Genomic DNA, 20411 nt, shown 5'->3' with positions numbered 1-20411 from the left:
TTCTTATCATTCAAACCTTGAATGTTGTTTGTTAAAAACATTATCCATCTTTTCAATTTTGATGGAAATGGTAAACTGAGGGGCACGTTGCTGTAGAATTTTGCCATGTCGGTGAGTTAGAAAAGTAACTGAGATCGTCATAGCAAAAAAAAATGAGATCAAAGTCCAGGCCTACAAGCAGGGACAGCCACAACAACATCTGTTAAACGTTGCTGAGACATCAGGATCCCCAAAAGCACTTGCAGAAATGGAGGACTGACAGAAGTGATGAAATTGTTTTTGAAATACCTGTAGATCTATTTTTTTAAGAGTCATGTTTTAGGAAACACTGATGAAGCCTCACAATTTGCAAACACCTGATGTTTCCACATACTGCTGAGCACCAGCAGCAGAATGAGCATTTTACATGTTTTGATGGTGGGCTAGCCACCACAAAACAGTATAAAAGCTACTGCCCACCTTGGTGTTCCCCACCTCACACAGTAACAGTGTTATGAAAAAGCTAGTGAACAAAGTAGCGTACAACTACAAGGGCAGGATGACTAGGAAGATACATAAGCACTTTAAGGTCTCACATTATTGCGCCTTTGGTGTTTGTCTTGCTCAAAGGCTATAAAGCCTTAAAAGATTCTTGATGGTGAGACTCTAAAGCTGGCCCCTGCTGAGGTGAGTTGTGTCGTGCCATTCTTTATCATCTGAATAAGGCATATCTCTTCACGCAGGCTTTTCAAACCGGGTATGTACAACTTGGGGAGGAGGCAGAGCAGAGGAAAAGTCAGCTGGTTTAGTGCTAAACCACGTGGAGGTTTTCCACCGTGCCAGAGGGGTCTCCAGGTGGACTTTTCTGGCTGTGTTACATAAGGAAGATGGATTACAGCTGAGTCTGGGCCTATACTTCTAAGTGGCTGATGGATGAGGATAGAAGAAAAACATCTTTGTTAAACATTTTTGTTAAAATTAGAATTGGATTAGACTGGTGCTTGCTGTCCTTATTTTCTATTGCTATCAGTGGGAGCAGAAAATTCTCAAAACCTTCTAAGCCTGATATCTCAACTCAAAGTTAACAAAACCAGCAGCTTTGTGGAAGACACAACAGATAACAGCAGGCCATGTTGTGCTACTGGATTTCACACAAAGCTCTTCATTACGGCAATCAGAGAAAAATGGCAAGATCAGTTTCTGGCTTAGGCCCATTCAAAAGTGTGGTGCCAAAGAGTGTTCCTACTGAGCAGGTTAATGTAAGAATGCAGAGAATCCTGCTGCAAAACGCTTCCAGAGACAGCGTGACCCAGTGAAAATGAGTTATGAGAAAGTAAATACAGCATCTTTTACCAGTTGGGTATGACGTTGTACTGTGATAAGCAACAGAGTTTTATTGTGAAAATAGTAATGAGAAATAAATGCCGGCAGTGAAAAGTGTAGCATCTGGTCTGCATTTGACTTCACGCATGAAAGCTGTTTGGACTGACTTCCTGCCAAATCCTGCAGTTTTTGAGATCATCGGACATGAAGGAGATTGAACTCCCTAGATTAGCGTCTCAGGATTTTCTCCTAGCAGAGCATATGCGGAGTTCTGAAAGGACAGACTCCTCACTTCTGCTTACAAGTATGGCCCATATTTTTATGCATTTTTTAAGCTATTGTATTCTCTGTCAACATTTCTAACATTTATGGAGCAGCCGTTATTAAAGGTTGTTAGCTGTTGTTCAAGAATCCTTCAACATCTATACATAGGGTTTTAAATCATTGTCTAAATACCCCAGAAAATCTCCAAGAAGTAAACGGCAAACCCCCGCGCAATCCATCAGACGGGATGCTGTGGGCTTTCTGCACAAGGAGCTTTCTGCACAAGGAGCTTTCTGCATTGCCAAATAATGATACAACCCTATCCCATCTATTTGTGATTTGCAGGGTCTAAGCTCCTTAGAACAGTCTGGTCTAGGGTGTTCCCTTGAGAGGACTGACTTTGAAGAGTTCAAGGCTACTATGAACATTTCTCAACTGTTTGGATGCCGGTGCTTTCTCCACAGTATGCCAAGGGCTCTGCTGCTTTTGGTATCGCCTCTAAAATTTGCTACTCGTTGTGGACCATGGCATGCTTAGTTCACATAAACTAGTCCCTCCCTGTCCTCCCCTCTTGCACTTGGACTATTGGACTAGGTCTTCTGAAATCCAAAAGAAGAGCACTAAGAGTGCTAAAAAAAAGACTGAAATGAACTGCTAACACGAGGGTTTTTTAACTATCTTTTTGGACCTAATGTCATCTGCTCAAGCATCATTGCAATTAGTGATTTCACAGCAATGACATACAGGAAGGGGATGACTGAGTATCTTCATACTAATGAAGATATTTTGATGTTCCAGTTAGACATGTGGACTAAAAATTCCAATGACAGCCTTGTGTGGCTCTGGATTTGCTTTTGCATTAGACACATACAACCTCTTTAATTGTCATAAAAGGCTGCTGCGAGGATCCCAAATCTGCAGCCTTGTCTGCTTGGCAAAGCTCACAACAGTCCTGGTTTTTGGATGTATGTTTGGATGGGACTTGGATCTACCTGCCCAGCTGAATCTGCTGATGCACTGAAAATTGTTCTTTCCTTCTGCCTTCTTGAGTAGTACCATCACTATTTGGTCACTCTTCAGTCTCTTCAGCTTGCTGCTCAGTCAACATTCAAATCATTAGAGAGCTACTAAAATTTTATGGGAAACCAAACATGTGGAAGGTTTTGAGACAGTTCAAAAGCATCAACTGAAGGGCATTGTCCTCTCTGTAGCCTCTGTCTAAAGAGAGCAGCTACGTGGAAAAATTATTTCTGTGAGTGTCATTGGCGCTGCTGTAGGCTGAAACTTGATTCCAAACCCAGGCTTGGAAAATTCAGTATTTGCTAGTAATTCCTCACTAATCTAATTAAATATGCTCATCTTGCAGTTGGGTTTATCTTGGTGTTAGCCTCGCTTGCCCTGCTTGGCGTTCAGCAGCAGGCTACACGGCATCCTGCCCTCGTTTGCTGTGGAGTGCAGAGTTAGGGCGAGAAGTTACGTGGTGGCTTGGAGCGTCCCCCGTCTTCTCTCCACCCTCGTCTTCTCTCCGTTCTCCTCTGCTCGACGTGGCTGCGATGGAAGCGTTGGTTAAACCCCGCTGATCCGACTCCCGCCAGGCGAAGGGGGACCGGCCCCTGCTCAGGAGAGGCGCTGTGGGGCCGGGGGAGCCCCGGCAGGGCCGGGCAGGCTCCACTTCCCCCGCTCCCGGTCCCGCCGCCACAGCCGTCGCTGCGCCGAGAGGGGCGGCCGCCCTCGCTCGATGCGCTCGGAGCTCGGCCGGGCGAGCGCTCGGGCGCGGCTGGAGCTGCCTGGCGGCCGCCCGGTGAGGCGGCGGCGGCGCGGCGCGGCCATGCGGGGCCTGGCGCGGGCCCTGTGGAGGGCGGCGGCGGCCCGGCGAAGGGGCGGCGGTGCCGGGGCGCGGTCCTGGGGCTGGGGGCTGGCGCTGGGGCTGGCCATGGGGGTGAAGGTGCCGACGCCGGCGGGCTGCGAGGCCGACGGCGGGCAGGAGGCGGAGGTGAAGCCGCTGCCGCCCCCTCGGGGCTTCGGCGCGGCCATCGAGAGGAGCCGGGACCTGGTGCGCAGGATTAAGGTGCTGAGCGAGCGGGGCCGGAGGGCAGCCAGGGCCTCGCCGCCGTGAGGGGGAAGGCGGCCGGCTGTCTCGTTACCGTGGACGTCGCGATCGCTGCAAGAGACTTGGGTCAAGCCGCGGGGGAGGGAGGGGATCGTTTCTGGGGGGCCTGGGGGAGGAGGGCGAACCCCGCCGAGCTGCCGGGCTCGTCCCGAGCTCTCCGGTGAGGGGCCGCGCCCGCCCCGCCCCGCCCCGCCCCGCCCGCCGCTCCTGCGGGTGCTCGGCCGCCGCAGACGGGCGTCGCGGGAGCTGCCCTCAGGGATATTTCATGATTTTTCTTCTTAATGCAACGCCGGTGAAGACCGGCAGTACTTGGGAGGCGTCGGCCGGGCCGAGGTTGATGCGGGTGCTGGTGGCAGTGTCTGAGAACAAGGGAGGGCCTGGGGGGCTGTTGGAAGGAGAGAGAAGAGGACCTTAAAAAGCGCGTTGTAGTTACTTTGAAAACCTGACTCAAACTCCTTTGAAGTTCTGCTTGCTTATAGGTGATGCAGTTTGCATGTTGCATACTGACTCTGTAGTGTTTTGTTTCTGTTAATGCACGTCCTGATCGCCAATTTAGTTAAATCATTAAAGTTATTTTATTTACATTATTATTGTTGTTATATGTATTTTTCCCAGCTGCTGGGTTAAAATGACTGCTTTTCGAAAGCAGTTTATACCAGTTCAGCCCAAATCATACTTGACAAAGTTTCAACTGTAATGTGACAACAATATGCAGGTGTATTTGTAGGATTGCGTTTGCATTTTTAGGGTTTGGGAAAAGGCTTTTTTTTAACTGTAAAGATCTTTCTTAATGTTTTCTGTCTGGTTTTTTTTCACAGGATGAAGCAGGAATCCCAGGTATACTAGTTGGAGTTTCTGTAGATGGAAAGGAAGTCTGGTCGGAAGGTTAGTATATGGGAGTAGTAGTTGTGTATGCTGTTGGGAAGTAATGAACGTTTTAAAAATGAACAAGTTAGACACACTGATCAGGCTGAGATTTCATCCACTTGATGTCACATCTCCAGGCAGTGGCCAGAAACAGGTGCCTAGGGAGTATGAAGTGATACTTTCCTTGGTAAACCTCAATGATTTCCAGGAACTGATAATTTATTAACTTCCTGAATGTGCTAGTATATCTCAACAGTTATGTTTAAGAACATTTCTTCCATTAATTTGTCAGATTGGTCTTTGAGTATACTTACACTCCAGGTATACAGCTGTGGAGTGGTCTGGTAGAACTCTGTATAGGAGGTGAACTGTTCTCCGCACAGGAACTTAATTAATAGTCAAAGTAGTAATGGCTCACATTTGGTGATCTGGCTCACATTTGGGGGCTGAAGTGTAGATTTTTGCTGGGAAGATACTGGGATTTAACAGTTGTCATCCGTCCAGAAATTGCAAGTGATTTTTCTGGTTACACAGTTTAGTTTTAAATAGAGTCTGTTAGTACTGCTCATATCACGTAGACATTTGATGTTTATTTAAAAAAAACCACCAAACTGTGTGTGTATTTTTGGAAACATTTTCATAATGTGTTTTGGGTTTTTTGGACAGCTTAAATGTAAGTGGCAACATATTTTATTAATGTGTTACAGAATTTGGAAAAAAAAAATCTTTGTAAGTGAGATTGTGACTAACTTTCTTCTGACATTCTGTTGTTGCATTGACTTTTATATATGTATAAAGCTGATTGTAAGTTTTAATTTCTCTTTCATCATGACAGCGGTGAGTTGGAGAGCCTCTGGTACCTTTTGTCACATGGCCTAATAAGAAAATTGTACTGGAAACTTAATCGCAAACTTTCTCAAACCAGATAGCTTTTTCTGGTCTCACATTACCTAGCAATTAAAGCAGTTGTTTTTATAAGATTTTGCAGAATCCTTCCCTTGATATCAGGGAAGTGCCTGAGGGAGCTAGTGCCGGGGTTGTGATTTATCACCAGCACTGCCAGATCCAGTAGTGAGAGAACTTCACGTGGGAGTGTGAGCCATGGCAGAGCTTCCCGTACCCTGCTGTGTATTGACAAAGAGAACAACGTGCCTTTAGTAAGGCAGCTGGGAGGTGGGAAGCATTGCTCTAGCAGACTTCTGGCTTGTTTTGTTGTCCTCCTTCCTTCTTCATGGGGAGAACAGGCGTAAGTTGCACATATTCTGTAACCATAGTACTAAATCTGCTTTCTTGCTGAACTGATAGGAGTGATTTGAGACTTGGCAGGTATTTTCACTGAGGGGTACAGCATCTGCGTTCACAAGCATCATGCAAGCACTTGAGTAGCAACTTCACGTAAAAGGAAGGGTCTTGGGCAACTGACATGTCATCTGGTTTATTTCTTGTATTTTGGCAAGAGATTTTTTCCGTGAGTAGTTCATTATTAGACTGCAGTTTTATATAGGCAGACATGCATTGCTTGCAGGCCTTGCTTGTACTCAAAACTACAAATATGTCGCTACTGCATTTCATTGCTTTTTATGCAGCAACATCGTTTGCACAGTTTCTTCAAACCTAGCTCAAACTAGAGATTAGTATGGAAGCCTGATAATGCCTAATTAATTCCAGTTCTTGCTACCAGACTTGTGGGTTGGTTATGTTAACAGAGGAGCCGCTGCCTGAGCATTCACACACCATTCATGGTGGCACACAAACACACACCTACTCTTGGGCACACTTCCTCCTTTTTGAGGCTTGACCCTAGATTTCCTGCAGCAGAGTCTCAGGGATTGGATTTTATAAAATAATTGATGTAATTGAAAGGTACAGCAGCCAGGACAGCCTGGGCTGGGTGCCTCCAAAGAGAGGGACCCCAAAGAAAGAAATCCCTGGGCAGTTACACTCTTGTGATCCATACACCCACTCTTCACGTGCCCTTCATGCACTGTCCATGCATCTTTTAGTCCAATGGTGATTTTTAGTCTGGGATCTTCTAACGTCTTATTGGATTCTTTTTTTGTGTCCAGGTAGGCAGGCAGTTGATTTGCAGTTTTAGCTGAGGGTTGGAGCCTCCTTATTTTCTGGTTTAGCCTCCTTGTGCACCTGCACTCGCTGTCAGAACATGGGGAACTGAAGTGTCCCAGACTTGGGGAAAAAAACCAACACATCAGTGTGATACCGAAACATTTTCCCATACTAAAAGAATAAACCACAGCACAGTACCAGCTGCTGGGAAAATTACTACGAAAAATAACCCTATCATGGCCTAAAGCTTCAGCAAATCTAGCTACTCATCCTAAGTAAAGCTAGGCAAACGGCACAGATCACACCTTATTATAATCCTAAATAATTTATTCTAGTTAAAACTTACTTATTTACGCTAAGCAAGTAATATCCCTCAACAGATTACATAGGAAAACACTGGTACAGAGACCATTAAGCTGTCTTTTAATTGAAGTTGGGCTGAGTGATGTTGAAACATAGCGTATAACACCACTGTTTTGTGAAGCTTTACAGTTTAGGTAATTGCTGAGTTTGTGTATTAATTCCTTTCTCAATTTCTGTGTTGATAAAAAAAAAGACCCTTTACTCTTTCAACCATTAATTCAGAACAATAAATGGAGTATTTGTGACTGTTGGTCAGTTATTTTACAGTCTAGATTTTGGTCTCTCTAGTTTTTCTACATTGAATATTTGACCTCAGGAGTGTAAATTTTGGCTTAATCTTCAATCTCGTTTATCGTTAGGTTTGTTTTGTAGTCTCAAACCAGGACAATCAATAACTTGGGGTGCCATTGGCCAATACAATGGACTTTGATTAACTGTTCCTACTGCATTTAAAATGTTATTAACTTAATTGAAGCAGGAGCAGGGATAGTCCAACGCTTCAGATCCCAGTTTAGCTAAAGGAAAAACATTTTAAGGAGCCAGTAAATCTAATTCATTGCAAATAATTAACTCAGCATGCCTCTATGCAAAATATTTACCACAGTGTTTTTATTTTCTTAAAGGTTTGGGTTATGCTGATGTAGAGAATCGTGTAGTATGTAAGCCAGAGACAATCATGCGAATTGCTAGTATTAGCAAGTGTCTTACGATGATGGCTGTTGCTAAGTTGTGGGAAGAGGGGAAACTGGATTTAGATGCTCCGGTGCAGAAATACGTCCCTGAATTTCCAGAAAAAGTCTACGAGGGTGAAAAGGTATGTAATTGTAATTGTTTATTGGTAACACTTTTTTGGATTTTTGTTCCTGGCATTTCACAGCTGTATGTGTGCAGGTGCCTGTATCTGGACCTATTTCTGTAAAAAACAAAAATCATTTAGACAAGTACTGATGTTTGCTGCTCAAAAAAGCAACGCTGGAAATTTGGATCTTCAGTTTTCTATCAAGTGTGTGGTGTGCATGTAAATATGTATATATTTTGACTGGTTTTAAGACATGATACTTAAAAGATCTTCTTTCTCTGTTCCTAGTCATGTTGGATTTTACTTTTCTGGTGATTTAGTGTGCAAATTCTTTAATAAAGAGAGCTCATGTTTAAATATTGTCCTTTCTACCTAGGTCGCTATTACTACAAGGCTGTTAGTTTCCCACTTGAGTGGGATTCGTCACTATGAAAAAGATATTGCAAAAGTAAAGGAAGAGAAGGAAAAGGCAAACAGAGCATTTAAACTAACAAAGCCCTATCAGGATAAAGAACAAAAAGAAGAAGGCGGCAAAGGGATTGAAAAGACTGATTCTGTCAAACCGAGGAAAGAACACGAAGGTGAGGTAAAAAGCCGAAATTCAAAACCTGGCAAGAGAGACAAGGAATTTGAGCAAGAAGAGTATTATTTGAAGGAAAAATTTGGAAGTGTGATTGAATCACTGAAGATATTTAAAAATGATCCCTTATTCTTTAAACCAGGTGAGTTTCTATTCAGTTAGACCAAAATGTGCTCTTCTGGTGAAATTTTTGTTTCAAATTGGAAGATAGTAGAATCCAGTAAAGAGTGTTTGTGGGGGGGGGTTGTTTTCTTCTGCTTTTTTCCCCTCACCCCTTTTTTTTTTTCGTCTTGTGCCCCATTAAGAGCTCAACAGAGGAGTACTTGGGCTGTTCTGCACAAACCATCCGGTCATGTAATTGCCTTAAAACTGACATAACTTTTGAAGACTGAACTGATCAGGATTTTATCAGTTCAGTTTTAGATAACAGTCTTGTATAGATATCTTTACCAATCTACTGACTTAAAGAATTATGCTCATAGGGATACCTTCTAATGGTGTATCTGCACCATAATCCAGCAGGTTCAAAATATGATGTAGCAAAGACTTAAAAGGTAATACAAAGAGTCCCAGATAATGCAGGAGAGAAGAGAAAGAGGGACCTCGGGTAGAAATAAGACTCTTCTCACTTCTTCCAGGAGCTCTAAGTAATGCAGTAAGTGCTGTGAAATGTACCAGTTACTGAATTTATAAATGCTAAAGCAGATTATAATTTTGGTAACAAATTTGTATCTACAAAGTATTTTGTAAGCAGATACCAACTTGCTGTATTCCTGCTCTGGGCCTTCTAGATACAAACCAAAAGCAAAAAATTTTAGTGGGGTACTAAACCAGAGCTAAAAGATTTTACAGAAAGGCCACAGAATCACAGAAGGTTATTTACTGTTGGAATTATTTAAGTTAATTATAGAGAGGACTTTGAGGAACTCTGGGTGTAATTTCTAAATGAATTAGGTTAACAGGCAAATGATATGCATTGCAGATAAACAGTAAATAAAGCGCATTTAAGGGGAGAAGGATAAGAAGGGGGAGAAGTTAACCACTTACCATCTTGGAGAGTTCTAGGAACCACTTCAAGTAGGAGATCTGTCTCAACTGTAGGCAATTCAGCAGTTGCTTGATATGTAGATGTTTCATAAAGGGCGTCTCATTCACAAGAATGAGATTTTTAAAAATGAAACATTGTTTTGTAAATAAATTACATTGTCTTAAATAGTATGCATGTTAGCATTCACATTATCTTCCGGGATATTCTAGAACTAGAAACACTATGGTAGAGGTGATCAAGACCTTTGAAAACCTTGAATGAGTACTACCCTTGTCTTTCCACCTCTAGGGTATAGATTCACAAGCAAGTCACAGTAAGTGATTTTATGGTTTGCTTCAGCTTTCCAAATCCAGATATCCTTGTTAGAACTGGTAGGGTAAATCTTGTGGAAAGGATGTTAAATGTCAGTCTTCGCATCTGGGTGTGAAACCTGGCCGTACATGCCAATCCCTGAAAATTTTTTAGCGCTGTTCTCAGAGCAACCTGCACTTGGCAAGCACCTGTGCCTGCTGCAGTACAGAAAAGTCCCAGGGCCCAGTATCATAAGCTTGTGATTCGCATCATATTAAAATGGGGATGGAAGGAGCGTTTTTTAATTCATTGCTATATATGGTTTTATTTGCACATGTGATTACTTAAATTTTATTCTTCAGATTCTATTTAAGCGTCATGCAGCTAACTTCCCCCCCCCCTTTCTCATTGTGTTCCTTCAAGGTAGTCAGTTCTTGTATTCAACATACGGCTTTACTCTCTTAAGTGCTGTTGTGGAGAGAGCTTCAGGACAAAAATTTACAGATTATATGCTAAAAATGTTTCGCGATTTGGATATGCTGTCAACTGTACTGGATGACAATGAAGCAATGATATATAACAGAGCAAGGTAAACAAGGATGAAATATTTTTTTTCCACAACAATTTTTGCTCTTTTTGTCTTTATTAAGCCAACTGAATTAAGAACATGTGAATTACTGTTTTTTTACTTTTAAACAAAGTGGCTTATGTTATTTCAAAGTTAGTCATGTAACTGATGTTATGTCAGCATTATGGTATTGTTTCTGTAATTACCATGTAAAATTACAGAATAGGAAGTAAGTATTTCCTGTTATGAAAGTATATATAGGGGGGAGTGGCAGGGGTGACTTTGAAGTTTGCATTTATTTTGGGTACAAATAAGCAGGCAAGTGTAAATAGAGTAAAATAAAGGAGTAACTAGGAGATTATGTTAGAATATATAGTTACCTTGGTTTGCTTAATATACTGACTTCTTAAGAGTTCCGTGGAATTGTAATAGTCTCACAGCAACACAAGGTTTTCATAAATGTAATTATAGTATCAATTTTAACCAGAATTAAAATTCTGTTTAACACGGAACATGCTTCACCAATTGATTTCTTTTTATTAACTTTTGAAAACTACTTCTTAGTAGTTCCAGAATATTCAGTTGTTGTAGAATATGGTAACTGTAATGGAGCAGTGGGGGGAAATCAATCATAAATGGTAACTACTGTCTAGGAGCAGTCACCTAAGACTTCAGTGAAATTTCAGCTCAGTGTCTGATAATCATGCGGTAGTTTGTAGGATTCCTCTTCCTTAAAACACGTTAAATCTAGTACAGAGATTTAAGAAAAATCCTGTGCTGGCTGATCTATAGATTTCTGTCACATGTCTTATTTGTATATTGCCTTTACTCTTAGTATATCCTAAGAGTAAGAAGAAGGATTAGTACTTTTGTTGAAACTAAGCTTCTAACCTAAGAAATCACCTTAATTTCTGTTTTCCTGTCTGAATTTCTTGTTGATTTTTCTGCAAGAAATATATTTTTAAAAATATATATTTAAAACCGTTCTGAAGTTTCATGAGAACAAGCTAATGCATGCTCAGATTGCTCTTTTAAGGTAAGGCAGCTTAAAATAGTTGTGTATAGTATCTGAGAATGACAAGTTGATTTTTCTTGACTTCTAGGTGTTATGTTTACAACAAAAAGGGACGGCTGGTAAACGCACCGTATGTGGACAATTCTTACAAGTGGGCTGGTGGTGGCTTCCTGTCATCAGTGGGTGACCTTCTGAAATTTGGAAATGCCTTGTTATACAGTTACCAAGCCGGACAATTTAAAAACACTAATGACAAACTTCTTCCTGGGTACCTCAAACCAGACACAGTCGCAATGATGTGGACCCCAGTGCCAAAAACAGAAGTATCGTGGGACAGGGATGGTAAATACGCAATGGCTTGGGCTGTAGTAGAGAAAAAACAACAATGTGGCTGTTGCAGACAGCAGAGACACTACGCATCTCATACGGGTGGTGCAGTGGGCGCAAGTAGTGTCCTCCTCATTCTTCCTGAAGAGCTGGACTCTGAAGCTGTAGATACTGGGCTAGTGGCACCACCTAGAGGAGTAATTGTTAGTATTATCTGTAATATGCAATCAGTTTCACTCAACGGCACTGCCTTAAAGATTGCGAGGGAATTTGACAAAGAAAAATGGGCACAATACATGGATTAAAAAAAGAGGGACGCGTAACTGCTCTCACTGTACTGAAACATGAGAAACAAATGGAGAAGGGTGTAATTGGACTTTGAGATCACTAAGAATACGTGAAGAAAAAGCATCAAAAATTCACTTAATTAACTTCTGATAGTGGTGCTAAACTTATGTCTAACTGGAATTCATCTCTCAGGGAAGTTCCTAACTTACAGAACAGGAGAATGTAACAGTCAAACTTGACTTCCTGTAGTCCCTGTGTAAATTACCGTTGTATTAACAAGTTTTTTTCTCATCCAGTCAAGCATTTGAGCAACTAGCATTGGTTTCTTATGCTGAGAAGTACAACAATAAATCATCTACCTTAAATGTTAAATTTTTGAAAAAATTCACATCTCTATTTGAGCACAAAATAATTCGTTATTCTCACAGTTCCAGTCTGCCAAAACTGTTCAGTATTACTTTTTAAAGAACAATGGTTTTACTGTTGATTTTTACATTTTCACATAGCACTTTTCTTACTTGCTTAAAAAGCAAAAAAAACGCCAACAAAACCCAAATCCTGAAGCTACATCCAGGATGCAGATTTATACCAGAAGTACTCTTTTGTCAGAGCTGTGGATTGTTAAGAATTAGAAAAGAATGAAGCTAGAGTAATGTAAGTAAAAATCTTTTTGTTATTTAGATGTCCTCTCCATTTTTATTGGACACAGAGAATGTGTGAAACTAGTTTACTGTGAAATAAAGGTATAATTTCCACAGTCAAATATGCCCGAATAGCTGACAGCACATGGTGAGCTGTCAAACTGTCTCATTGTCTTTGAAGGATACACATGCTAACTTCGGTAGCCAGAAATGGCACTATATTCTGTCAAGTAGGTATTCCTTTAGATATAGGAATTAGGAACTCAATAACTTGAAGCCAGTAGTAGAAGTCTTACAGACTTTGAGAGGTTTTTTTGAAAACCATCCTTTTTTTCCATTTGGAGACGTGTTACTTTAGCACAAGGTTGAAACAACAAATTGTGACAGAGTTCCAAAGAAGCATTTTCTAATCTTCAATTTTACTATAGGAATACAGTAACATCTGAATGTGTTAATTTTATATATTCCGTAATGGCATGGAAGATCTCCATGATCTCCAAGATCTACCCCCACCCCACTTCCCCTGCCGTTACAGCAGACAGTATTTCCAGGCTGAGACAAACCAAAATATGCTTCAGGAAGGGTTTGAAGTTAGTGCTTCTAGTATTCTAGCTTCTAATGCTTCTAGCTTCATAGTTGTTACCTGCCCGGTGGTAAAACAACATGCTGTCGTCTCTGTTCCCCATATGTCTATGATGACATTTATTACCTAAGACTGACAAACTGGGAAATTTAATATTTTGAGGTGTCAGTGTTATACCTACATTTTGAATTGAAGCTAGTAGGACTGGTTTAGTACTCTTCATAATTGTAATCATTCTTGTGCCTTAAAACAGTAAAAGCTTACACCTAAACTATTTGCTTGGGTTTTCTGGCCCACTCACCAAAAATTCACTTTTTTCATTCATTAACGATGGGTTGTCTTCACCTCAAGAATATCAAATCAGTAGAGACAACAGAGAGAACCCTTCTGAACAAACTGTCATTTGGTCAGGCAGTACATTACATACCCTTCCACTGAGGTCTTTGGTATTGTTTGGGAGTTCCAATACAGAAGTACTGGAGGTGAGCGTCTTCCACAACAGCAACATTTTTTTTTTTCCAGTCTTGAGCACCTGCTAGCTGGGTAAATGTGCAGCAGCAGAAGTCATTGCCCGTTTTACACAGGGAACGAGAGTAAGTAGTTCTACGTTGTTTTCATGTTGAAGAATACATGAATAGAAATAGACCAAATACAATGTTTTAAATGTAGAAAACCTGAAAAGTAATGCTGTTATTTTAGGATTTATAACATACCTTTTTGCAAGTGGTATTTACTCTTTAAAACCATTTTGCATACTTGAGAGAAAACAAGGTTTACGCACTGACCGTTGTGTTTGCATTTAGAGAACGATGAAGAATGTAGAAGGCATAGGTTTACTGTTACGGTTGTCTGCATATGACCAAACACTAATAAATGTAAATATTTGATGTATGAAAGCAAATAATGGTAAGAAGTGTCCTAAGGAATTTCTAACACCAAGATCTTAATGACAGTGTCTCACTCCCCTCATAAGTTACGTTTAGCCAACAACTTTTTATATGTATACCACGTTTTTTATGCTGTATCTCCTGTAACTTAGGGCTTTTAAAAAAAACCTCAGTTGTCACATGTACAGTCTTGGAGATGCTATGATGTCTGAATTTCATCTTCCAGTACCTGTAACAAAATGGGTCACTGACTTTCTCTGATTCGGTATTTACTTATCATGAGTCTTATATTTTAGGGTAGAAGAAGAGAAGGCAAAGATATGGAAGACTAGGAATCAATCTGGCCGCAGCACATGTATTCAGGATACAAGTGAATTAATATTGCTACTTTGATCTTTGTCCTGAAACCAGTTATTTGATGGACCAGCATTAAGTATGGGAAACTGGCCAATTAAGAGCAGCTGTTACGATTAACTTGCTCTTAAATTAACCTTTATTGTGAAAACACAGTATGGTACTGACATAAAGCTGTACTTTTCTTAAAAGGCACATATGCTAAATTGGCGCATCTATTTCTGTATCAAAACATCTGCTTTTTGCATCTGATAATTATAGGTGTTCACTGTTTGAATTAACTGAAATAAAACTTATCTAGCAAATGCAACAAGTTGTAATACTGGGTTTTGGGGTTTTTTATTCACTAAGAAACATACGTATTTTAAAAGTCGTAAAAAATAATACAGGTTAAATAGAAATTCCCAACAATAATTAGCTCGGCAAGATAACCGATACTTTGAAAAAGATGTTGATACTTAACTTAAGATATTATTTAGTAAAATAAGATACATGTAAGACTTTGAATGTTTTCTCATGGCTTAAAAAAAATCCACTTTTTAACAGCCATTTAGAAAGGGATGGCTTTAAAAAACTAACTAAAACCCTGTTTCCTTGTTGCCAAAAGGTAATTATTTAATATCAGTATTTAATACTGAAAACATGCATGGTTTTGCTGTACTAGTTTTTTTATTGCCTGGATACCATTCATGGCTGTTAGTGTAGTTTGCTGACTTACTGTTGTTTATATACACCATATGCCTTCTCTATACCAAGTGCTCTCAGTGTTTTGCAAAAGACTTTTTTTTCTTTATGGAAGTCTCAGTATAGAATACCAAATGGAGTTTCGAGATCAGATTAGAGGGAGGGAAAAAACATGCATTCCACAAAAACAGGTGAACATGAGTGAGTAACTTTATATTTTTATTTATCGCCACGTTACTCAACATAGTAAAGGGACTAAAGCAACGTTGAAAGCAAATGAGCCATTTTAAATCTATCTAATCTAGGGTAGTTGCAGTAATAAAGTATACAAAATGCACTCTTAGAGCAGTTTCTGTCACCAAAAGCATTACACTGCTGTAGTTGATGATTAACGAGGGGAAGGATGCAGCAATTCCAAGGTTTTTATATTACATGATGCCACTCAATTAACAATACACTGTTTAAAAGTAAAATTACAAAAATAGAGCTCAGTTGTCTGCAAACTTGCAGGAAAAACTTGCACTTTAAATCATTTATTGAAAAAGAGATTCCAGCTCATTAGTCACCAATAGCATGTAATTTTTACAAAATCAACTGTAATTACATTGGTATATTAACAGGCATTTTTAAACCAGTAAGGCTTTCAGGAACGCAGATCCGAAACCACATGCTGAAGTGTTCAGTGTTGCTTTCTTCTAAATGAACAGCCTGTAAAGAAATCATATGAGTATAGATACGAATAGACCCTAAATTGTTAGACTGCCTTGGAAATTTGCCCGCCCAACTTAAGTAGGAAAATTCGTGCAATAAATTTAAATTTCATGTACCACAAGAGGTGAAGATTTGTCACTCTGAGTTTGCTCTAACTCAACCGGAACAATATGGCTGTCGTACAATTAATCTTAAAATAAGGCTAAGGTGTACTATTTCTTTTCTTCCAGATGCCTTTTAAAATTTCAGTCTACTGTTCCATCCCTTTAGTGATACAAACCCCAAACTGAAACAGCTGCTAGGAGTGTTGATACCTTTTCAACTGCTCAACAGCCTTATATCAGGTACTCTGTCCTCATATAAACTACATTCATATATGGTATATGCACTAAGATATGCAGTTTGCATATATATTTACCTTTTGACCTTCAAACAAAACGTGAATAAAATCTGGATTTGTTCTTTAATTGTTCTTTTAATTGTTCTTTAATTTCTTGAATTGTTCTTTAATTTTTTTTAAACCCTCAAGTGTTTCCAGTGCTTTTCATATACCCCAGGCATTGGGTTGCATTTCAAGATATACTGGTGCTATACCAGTTACCTGTATGTAAGTATCAGTGGTTATTTGTTTCCTTACAATTTATACAAAACAAATTTTGATTAAGCAACCTGAGCCAGGGAACTGCCTTAGAGCACGATCGTTTAAAAACAAACAGGCAAGCCATAACTGACTAGCAGTGGCACAGGGCTGGTTCAGCCTGGCAAAAGTACCCTACTCCTTTAATGCTGCTTTTTAACGCTGTAAACTTAGCTCAGAATTAAATAGACAGTATTTATTACAGATAGGCTAAAGGAAACGACATCACAAACCACCTAAAATCATGTGTGTTTGATCACAATGTAGCTGCTTAACTGCCTGATGCATCTGTATAGCCACTTAAAAACAAGAATCTGAAAAAAAAAAAATAATCAGCAATTCAGGGCCCATTAACAATGTTTTTACTAGCCAACTCTAAGCAATTTGCAAAATAAGCATTCCAGTATCAGTTTTCAAAATCGAAGCTAGAATATTTGCAGGCTATAAATACATAAATGCATTTATGTAAGTGGTACATTTAGGCTGCTAAACATTGCCCCTTACCTTCTGTGAGCCTGGCTTTGCCCCCAGTAGGCTGACACAAGACAGTTGAACACCCTACACACAGAACTACTGTCTGAGCATGGCTGAATACAGTCGTGATCTTGTAGCATCCTGGAAAACAGCATTATTAAACTTTCCATTATTTCCAGCATGGTTTTTTTTTATTGTATGTGTAATTGAATCAGATACTCTAAATACACTTGTCCAAAAATTGATCTGTATTTTATTACAGAGCGTATCAAGTAAAACAAAGCAAAACATTGTTATTGTGGTCTGAAGTACTTGCTTTTAGTAAATGTGCACATGAAAGCAAGTTAGTTAACTGAAACTGTTATGATTCCCCATATGAACAGCACAGCCTGATGGCTCACAAGCCCTAATTTGCCTGTCATTTGTCTCCTGCAAAAAAAAGTCAAGGCATTCTAGGGTAGCATTCTCTGCTGAAGAGAAGAACCCATCTGGCTAAAGAAATACTTAACTTGTAATACTAAACATTGCTGTTGACAAAGGTCTGGCAGCTGTGAATATAAACACTGCTGTTCAAATCTGTGTTTGCTTTCTGTTTAATAATTAGTACACATAAGGCATGTGCTTGGTTACATTCTACAAAGCTAGCATCATATTTAAAGGGGGAGACTTGCACAGAATAACTTCACTAATTTCAGGTGCAAGAAGAGGCACCAGCAACACTTTGTCTACAATTTGTAAATTCTGTGACTTAAGAAAGAATGAAGTCGCTCCCATACACGGCTTAGGCAAAGAGATTTTCACTGCGTTCATTCTTCTCCCTGCAAAGTATTTTTAATTTAATAATTAATCTAATTAATTAATCTAATAATTTAAGACTTGTAAAGGATTTAATCTAGATGTGGATATAGAAACAGACAAATAAATTAAGGTGAGAATAGATTCCATTTTCAGTATGTGTGGACCAGAAAGACAAGATAGAATATATGTTGTGAGGAAGGTCCTCAGAAAGCGCTCTTAACGAGTTCTGGTTGGTAGAGAGAACTCCTATTAGACAGAATTACAAATTTCTGCTTTGTTTAAATCACAAATAGTAACTGCACAAATCTTTCTTTGCACAAACTTCTAGCAGCTAAAATTTAACCCTAGAAAGTGTTGTTTTTCCCCCCATGAATACGTACTTCCATGTTGCTGAGTTTTTAACTTTGTGGATTTTGCTGGGAAATGAGCCCAATCCATTTCAGTAACTTCCAACACCACTGAACGATGCATAAGGCCGTCTGGTATTTTCACTGCCTCGTGTTTAAGACTCCCTCATTATTGAAGCTCTCCTGCTTTGCTCTATATATCTCTGAAACTCAGTAACCAATTAATTCAACAATAATGAAGATAACCAGAGACTCGTGGGCGTATGTTGACATTAACTGTATCTTACTATATGCGTACCTGTACACTGGTTTGAAGACAGTTTAAAAAAAAAAAAAATCAGTGGCTTAGCCTTCAACCATGTATATTTTAAAAGTAACCACACTTTATTTACAAAGTTTTAATGAATTTACCTCACTTTTAGATGGAAAACAACATCTCAAAGCTTCTTAGGAATCTAAGCTACTAAGAAAGAGTAAGACAATAAGAAACGTGAATACAGCAACAATTCCCTGCTTCTAGTCAGGATGATCGCTACTGTAAGTCAGTCTATGCATTTGCTTACTGCTATAACCTTCTTACACTGCAGTAGTTTCTAGGTGATAAGTTACCACACAACAATTTCTGTGCCTGGATATGGAAGTAGCTGTGCTGATCAAAGCTGTTCACTGGTAGAGCACACTCCTGTAATTGTGCTAGAAGATCCTCTGGTTCAGTTTATAAAAAAGTTGTTGGTTATACAGATGTTTCTGAGCCAAAGTAATGAAAATCTGTGAAAAGCGGACACAGGCAACATCTTAAATATAACCCCTGTATGCGTGTGCTAGATGTGAGCTCACTTCTTAACAGCAAGATGTGAAAAAGGCAGTTGCGTATGTTTTACCTCAATGTACAAGTCCCACTATGCCTGCGTATATCCTTGTGCAAAGTTTTTCTGGTTGCTCTTCCAGAATCAACCAACTTAGAAAAGGGGGAAACCAATCTTGTCTTCTATTTGAAACTTGTGCCATTGATGCTTTAAGGCATCCATTTCATTTCACTTCTTACACAGGCAAATCTGGAGGTTAGGTTTATTCCCGACTTGCCAAGATTTCGTAACAGGAAAAAAAAAAATCATCACATGACAGACCTCCAGAAAATAAAATAAAAATCTAATTGTCCAAATTAACTTTTGGAAAAGGTTGAAAACACTTTTATTGTTAGAAGAACGCAGACATGCTTTTTTTTTTTTCTCTGCAGAACAAATAAACCACTTTTACTTAAAAAAAAAAATTTAAAAAAATCAGACCTTTAATGAAAACGAACGACATACAAAATTAGTTTTGTTCCTTCTGTAAGATATAAGCATTTACAATCTTTACCTGGGCATTTTACATCCATGAAGTAGGAGTTTGGGCTCTGCACAAGACGTTTCTTCTTGTGCTTTCTCTTCTCATCCTCCAAGGAGGGATGCACCAGATCTTTCGCCAGCTGGGAGGGACAAGAGGGAGAAGGCACAGCGCGTTAAGTGACGCTGGGAACACCCGGCCAGGCGACTCTAACCCAGCGCGGCCGCGGCCCTGGAGCCACCCTCCCCGCAGCGCCGGGGGCGGCCAGGCCCCCTCGGGGCTTCCCGGCCGGTGAGGCGGGAGCGGCCACTCCATCCCCCCACCCCCGCCCCGAAGGCCGCAGTAGCGGGATGGCTCCTATCATCCGGAGGCCCAATGCCAGTGCCCGGCGCAGTCCGTGCCCCGCGGAAAGGCCCGTGCGGCGCTGGTAAACAACCCACCGGCATGGCTGCTGCCGCCGCCAGGCCGCCCCCCGCCCCGCCCCGCCCCGCCCGCTTCCGGCCGGCGCGCAGCCGCTCTGGGCACGCGGCGGACTCGGCTCTATGGTGGTTGGGGGGGCGGGAGGCCGGTGGCCACAACGGCAGGGCCTCACTGCCCTGCACGTCACGTCATCTGCTTAATTGGATAGGAAATCAGCGCAGAGAGCGCGCCCGCCTTCCGAGGACTTTTTGCAGGAGGTCGCAGTAATGCGCCTGGCGGTTTGTGATGGACAAAATGGCACTTGGAGGAAGAAGCAGCCTGAGAGCTTCAGCAACGGCCGTGAGAGTTGACGGCGGGGCAGCGCCGCGGCGCTCCTCGCACCGGCGCCGGACGGCTGGTTAGCGCAGGGAGAGACAGAGGCTTAACGTGAGCGCAGTTCTCTTTTCAAAAATTCTGCTCATTTGTCTCTCTAACAGATTCATGCGACACAGGCATTGTCAGGTAATAAGTGGAATCGAGGAGTCCCGTCTACTTGTCATAGAACCATGGAACGGTTTGGGTTAGAAGGGATCGTAAAGATCATCACGTTCCAACCCCCTAATATGAAATGCTTACTAAATTGTCGCTTACATGTCGTTTCATACACATCACACGAAGTTGTAC

At 40.7% G+C, this 20411-nt stretch overlaps 2 protein-coding genes across 4 annotated transcripts; one reads left to right on the top strand and one right to left on the bottom strand.

Annotated features, from left to right (window-relative positions):
* The first annotated feature begins 2869 nt into the window (after positions 1-2869).
* On the top strand, positions 2870-16213 carry LACTB (lactamase beta). 3 transcript variants are annotated; one of them, XM_063345390.1, is made up of 6 exons: positions 2870-3634; positions 4495-4561; positions 7594-7784; positions 8146-8495; positions 10116-10277; positions 11360-16213. In XM_063345390.1, the coding sequence occupies exons 1-6, from the start codon at positions 3305-3307 to the stop codon at positions 11901-11903; spliced, it is 1644 nt and encodes a 547-aa protein (XP_063201460.1). In that variant the 5' UTR covers positions 2870-3304; the 3' UTR covers positions 11904-16213. The 3 variants fall into 3 exon arrangements, with proteins under 3 accessions (XP_063201460.1, XP_063201462.1, XP_063201459.1); XM_063345392.1 differs by having other exon boundaries at positions 2873-3619; positions 8146-8491; positions 10112-10277; XM_063345389.1 differs by having other exon boundaries at positions 2875-3634; positions 8146-8491; positions 10112-10277.
* On the bottom strand, positions 15228-19936 carry RPS27L (ribosomal protein S27 like; the record flags this gene model as incomplete). Its single annotated transcript, XM_063346830.1, has 4 exons — positions 15228-15743; positions 16888-16998; positions 19362-19470; positions 19769-19936. Coding segments are annotated over 4 exons (417 nt in total), but the record flags the coding sequence as incomplete, so codon positions are not given.
* Between the last annotated feature and the right edge of the window lie 475 nt (positions 19937-20411).

The sequence above is a fragment of the Chroicocephalus ridibundus genome, chromosome 9 (assembly GCF_963924245.1).
Source record: "Chroicocephalus ridibundus chromosome 9, bChrRid1.1, whole genome shotgun sequence".
Lineage (NCBI taxonomy): Eukaryota > Metazoa > Chordata > Aves > Charadriiformes > Laridae > Chroicocephalus > Chroicocephalus ridibundus.
This window is presented reverse-complemented; position numbering and strand designations above follow the sequence as displayed.

Coding starts and splice junctions, on each gene's coding strand:
- LACTB (XM_063345390.1), top strand. CDS start 3,305: ATGCGCTCGGAGCTCGGCCGGGCGAGCGCTCGGGCGCGGCTGGAGCTG. Junction 4,562..7,593: donor AAAGGAAGTCTGGTCGGAAG/GTTAGTATATGG, acceptor ATTTTCTTAAAG/GTTTGGGTTATGCTGATGTA. Junction 10,278..11,359: donor ATGATATATAACAGAGCAAG/GTAAACAAGGAT, acceptor CTTGACTTCTAG/GTGTTATGTTTACAACAAAA.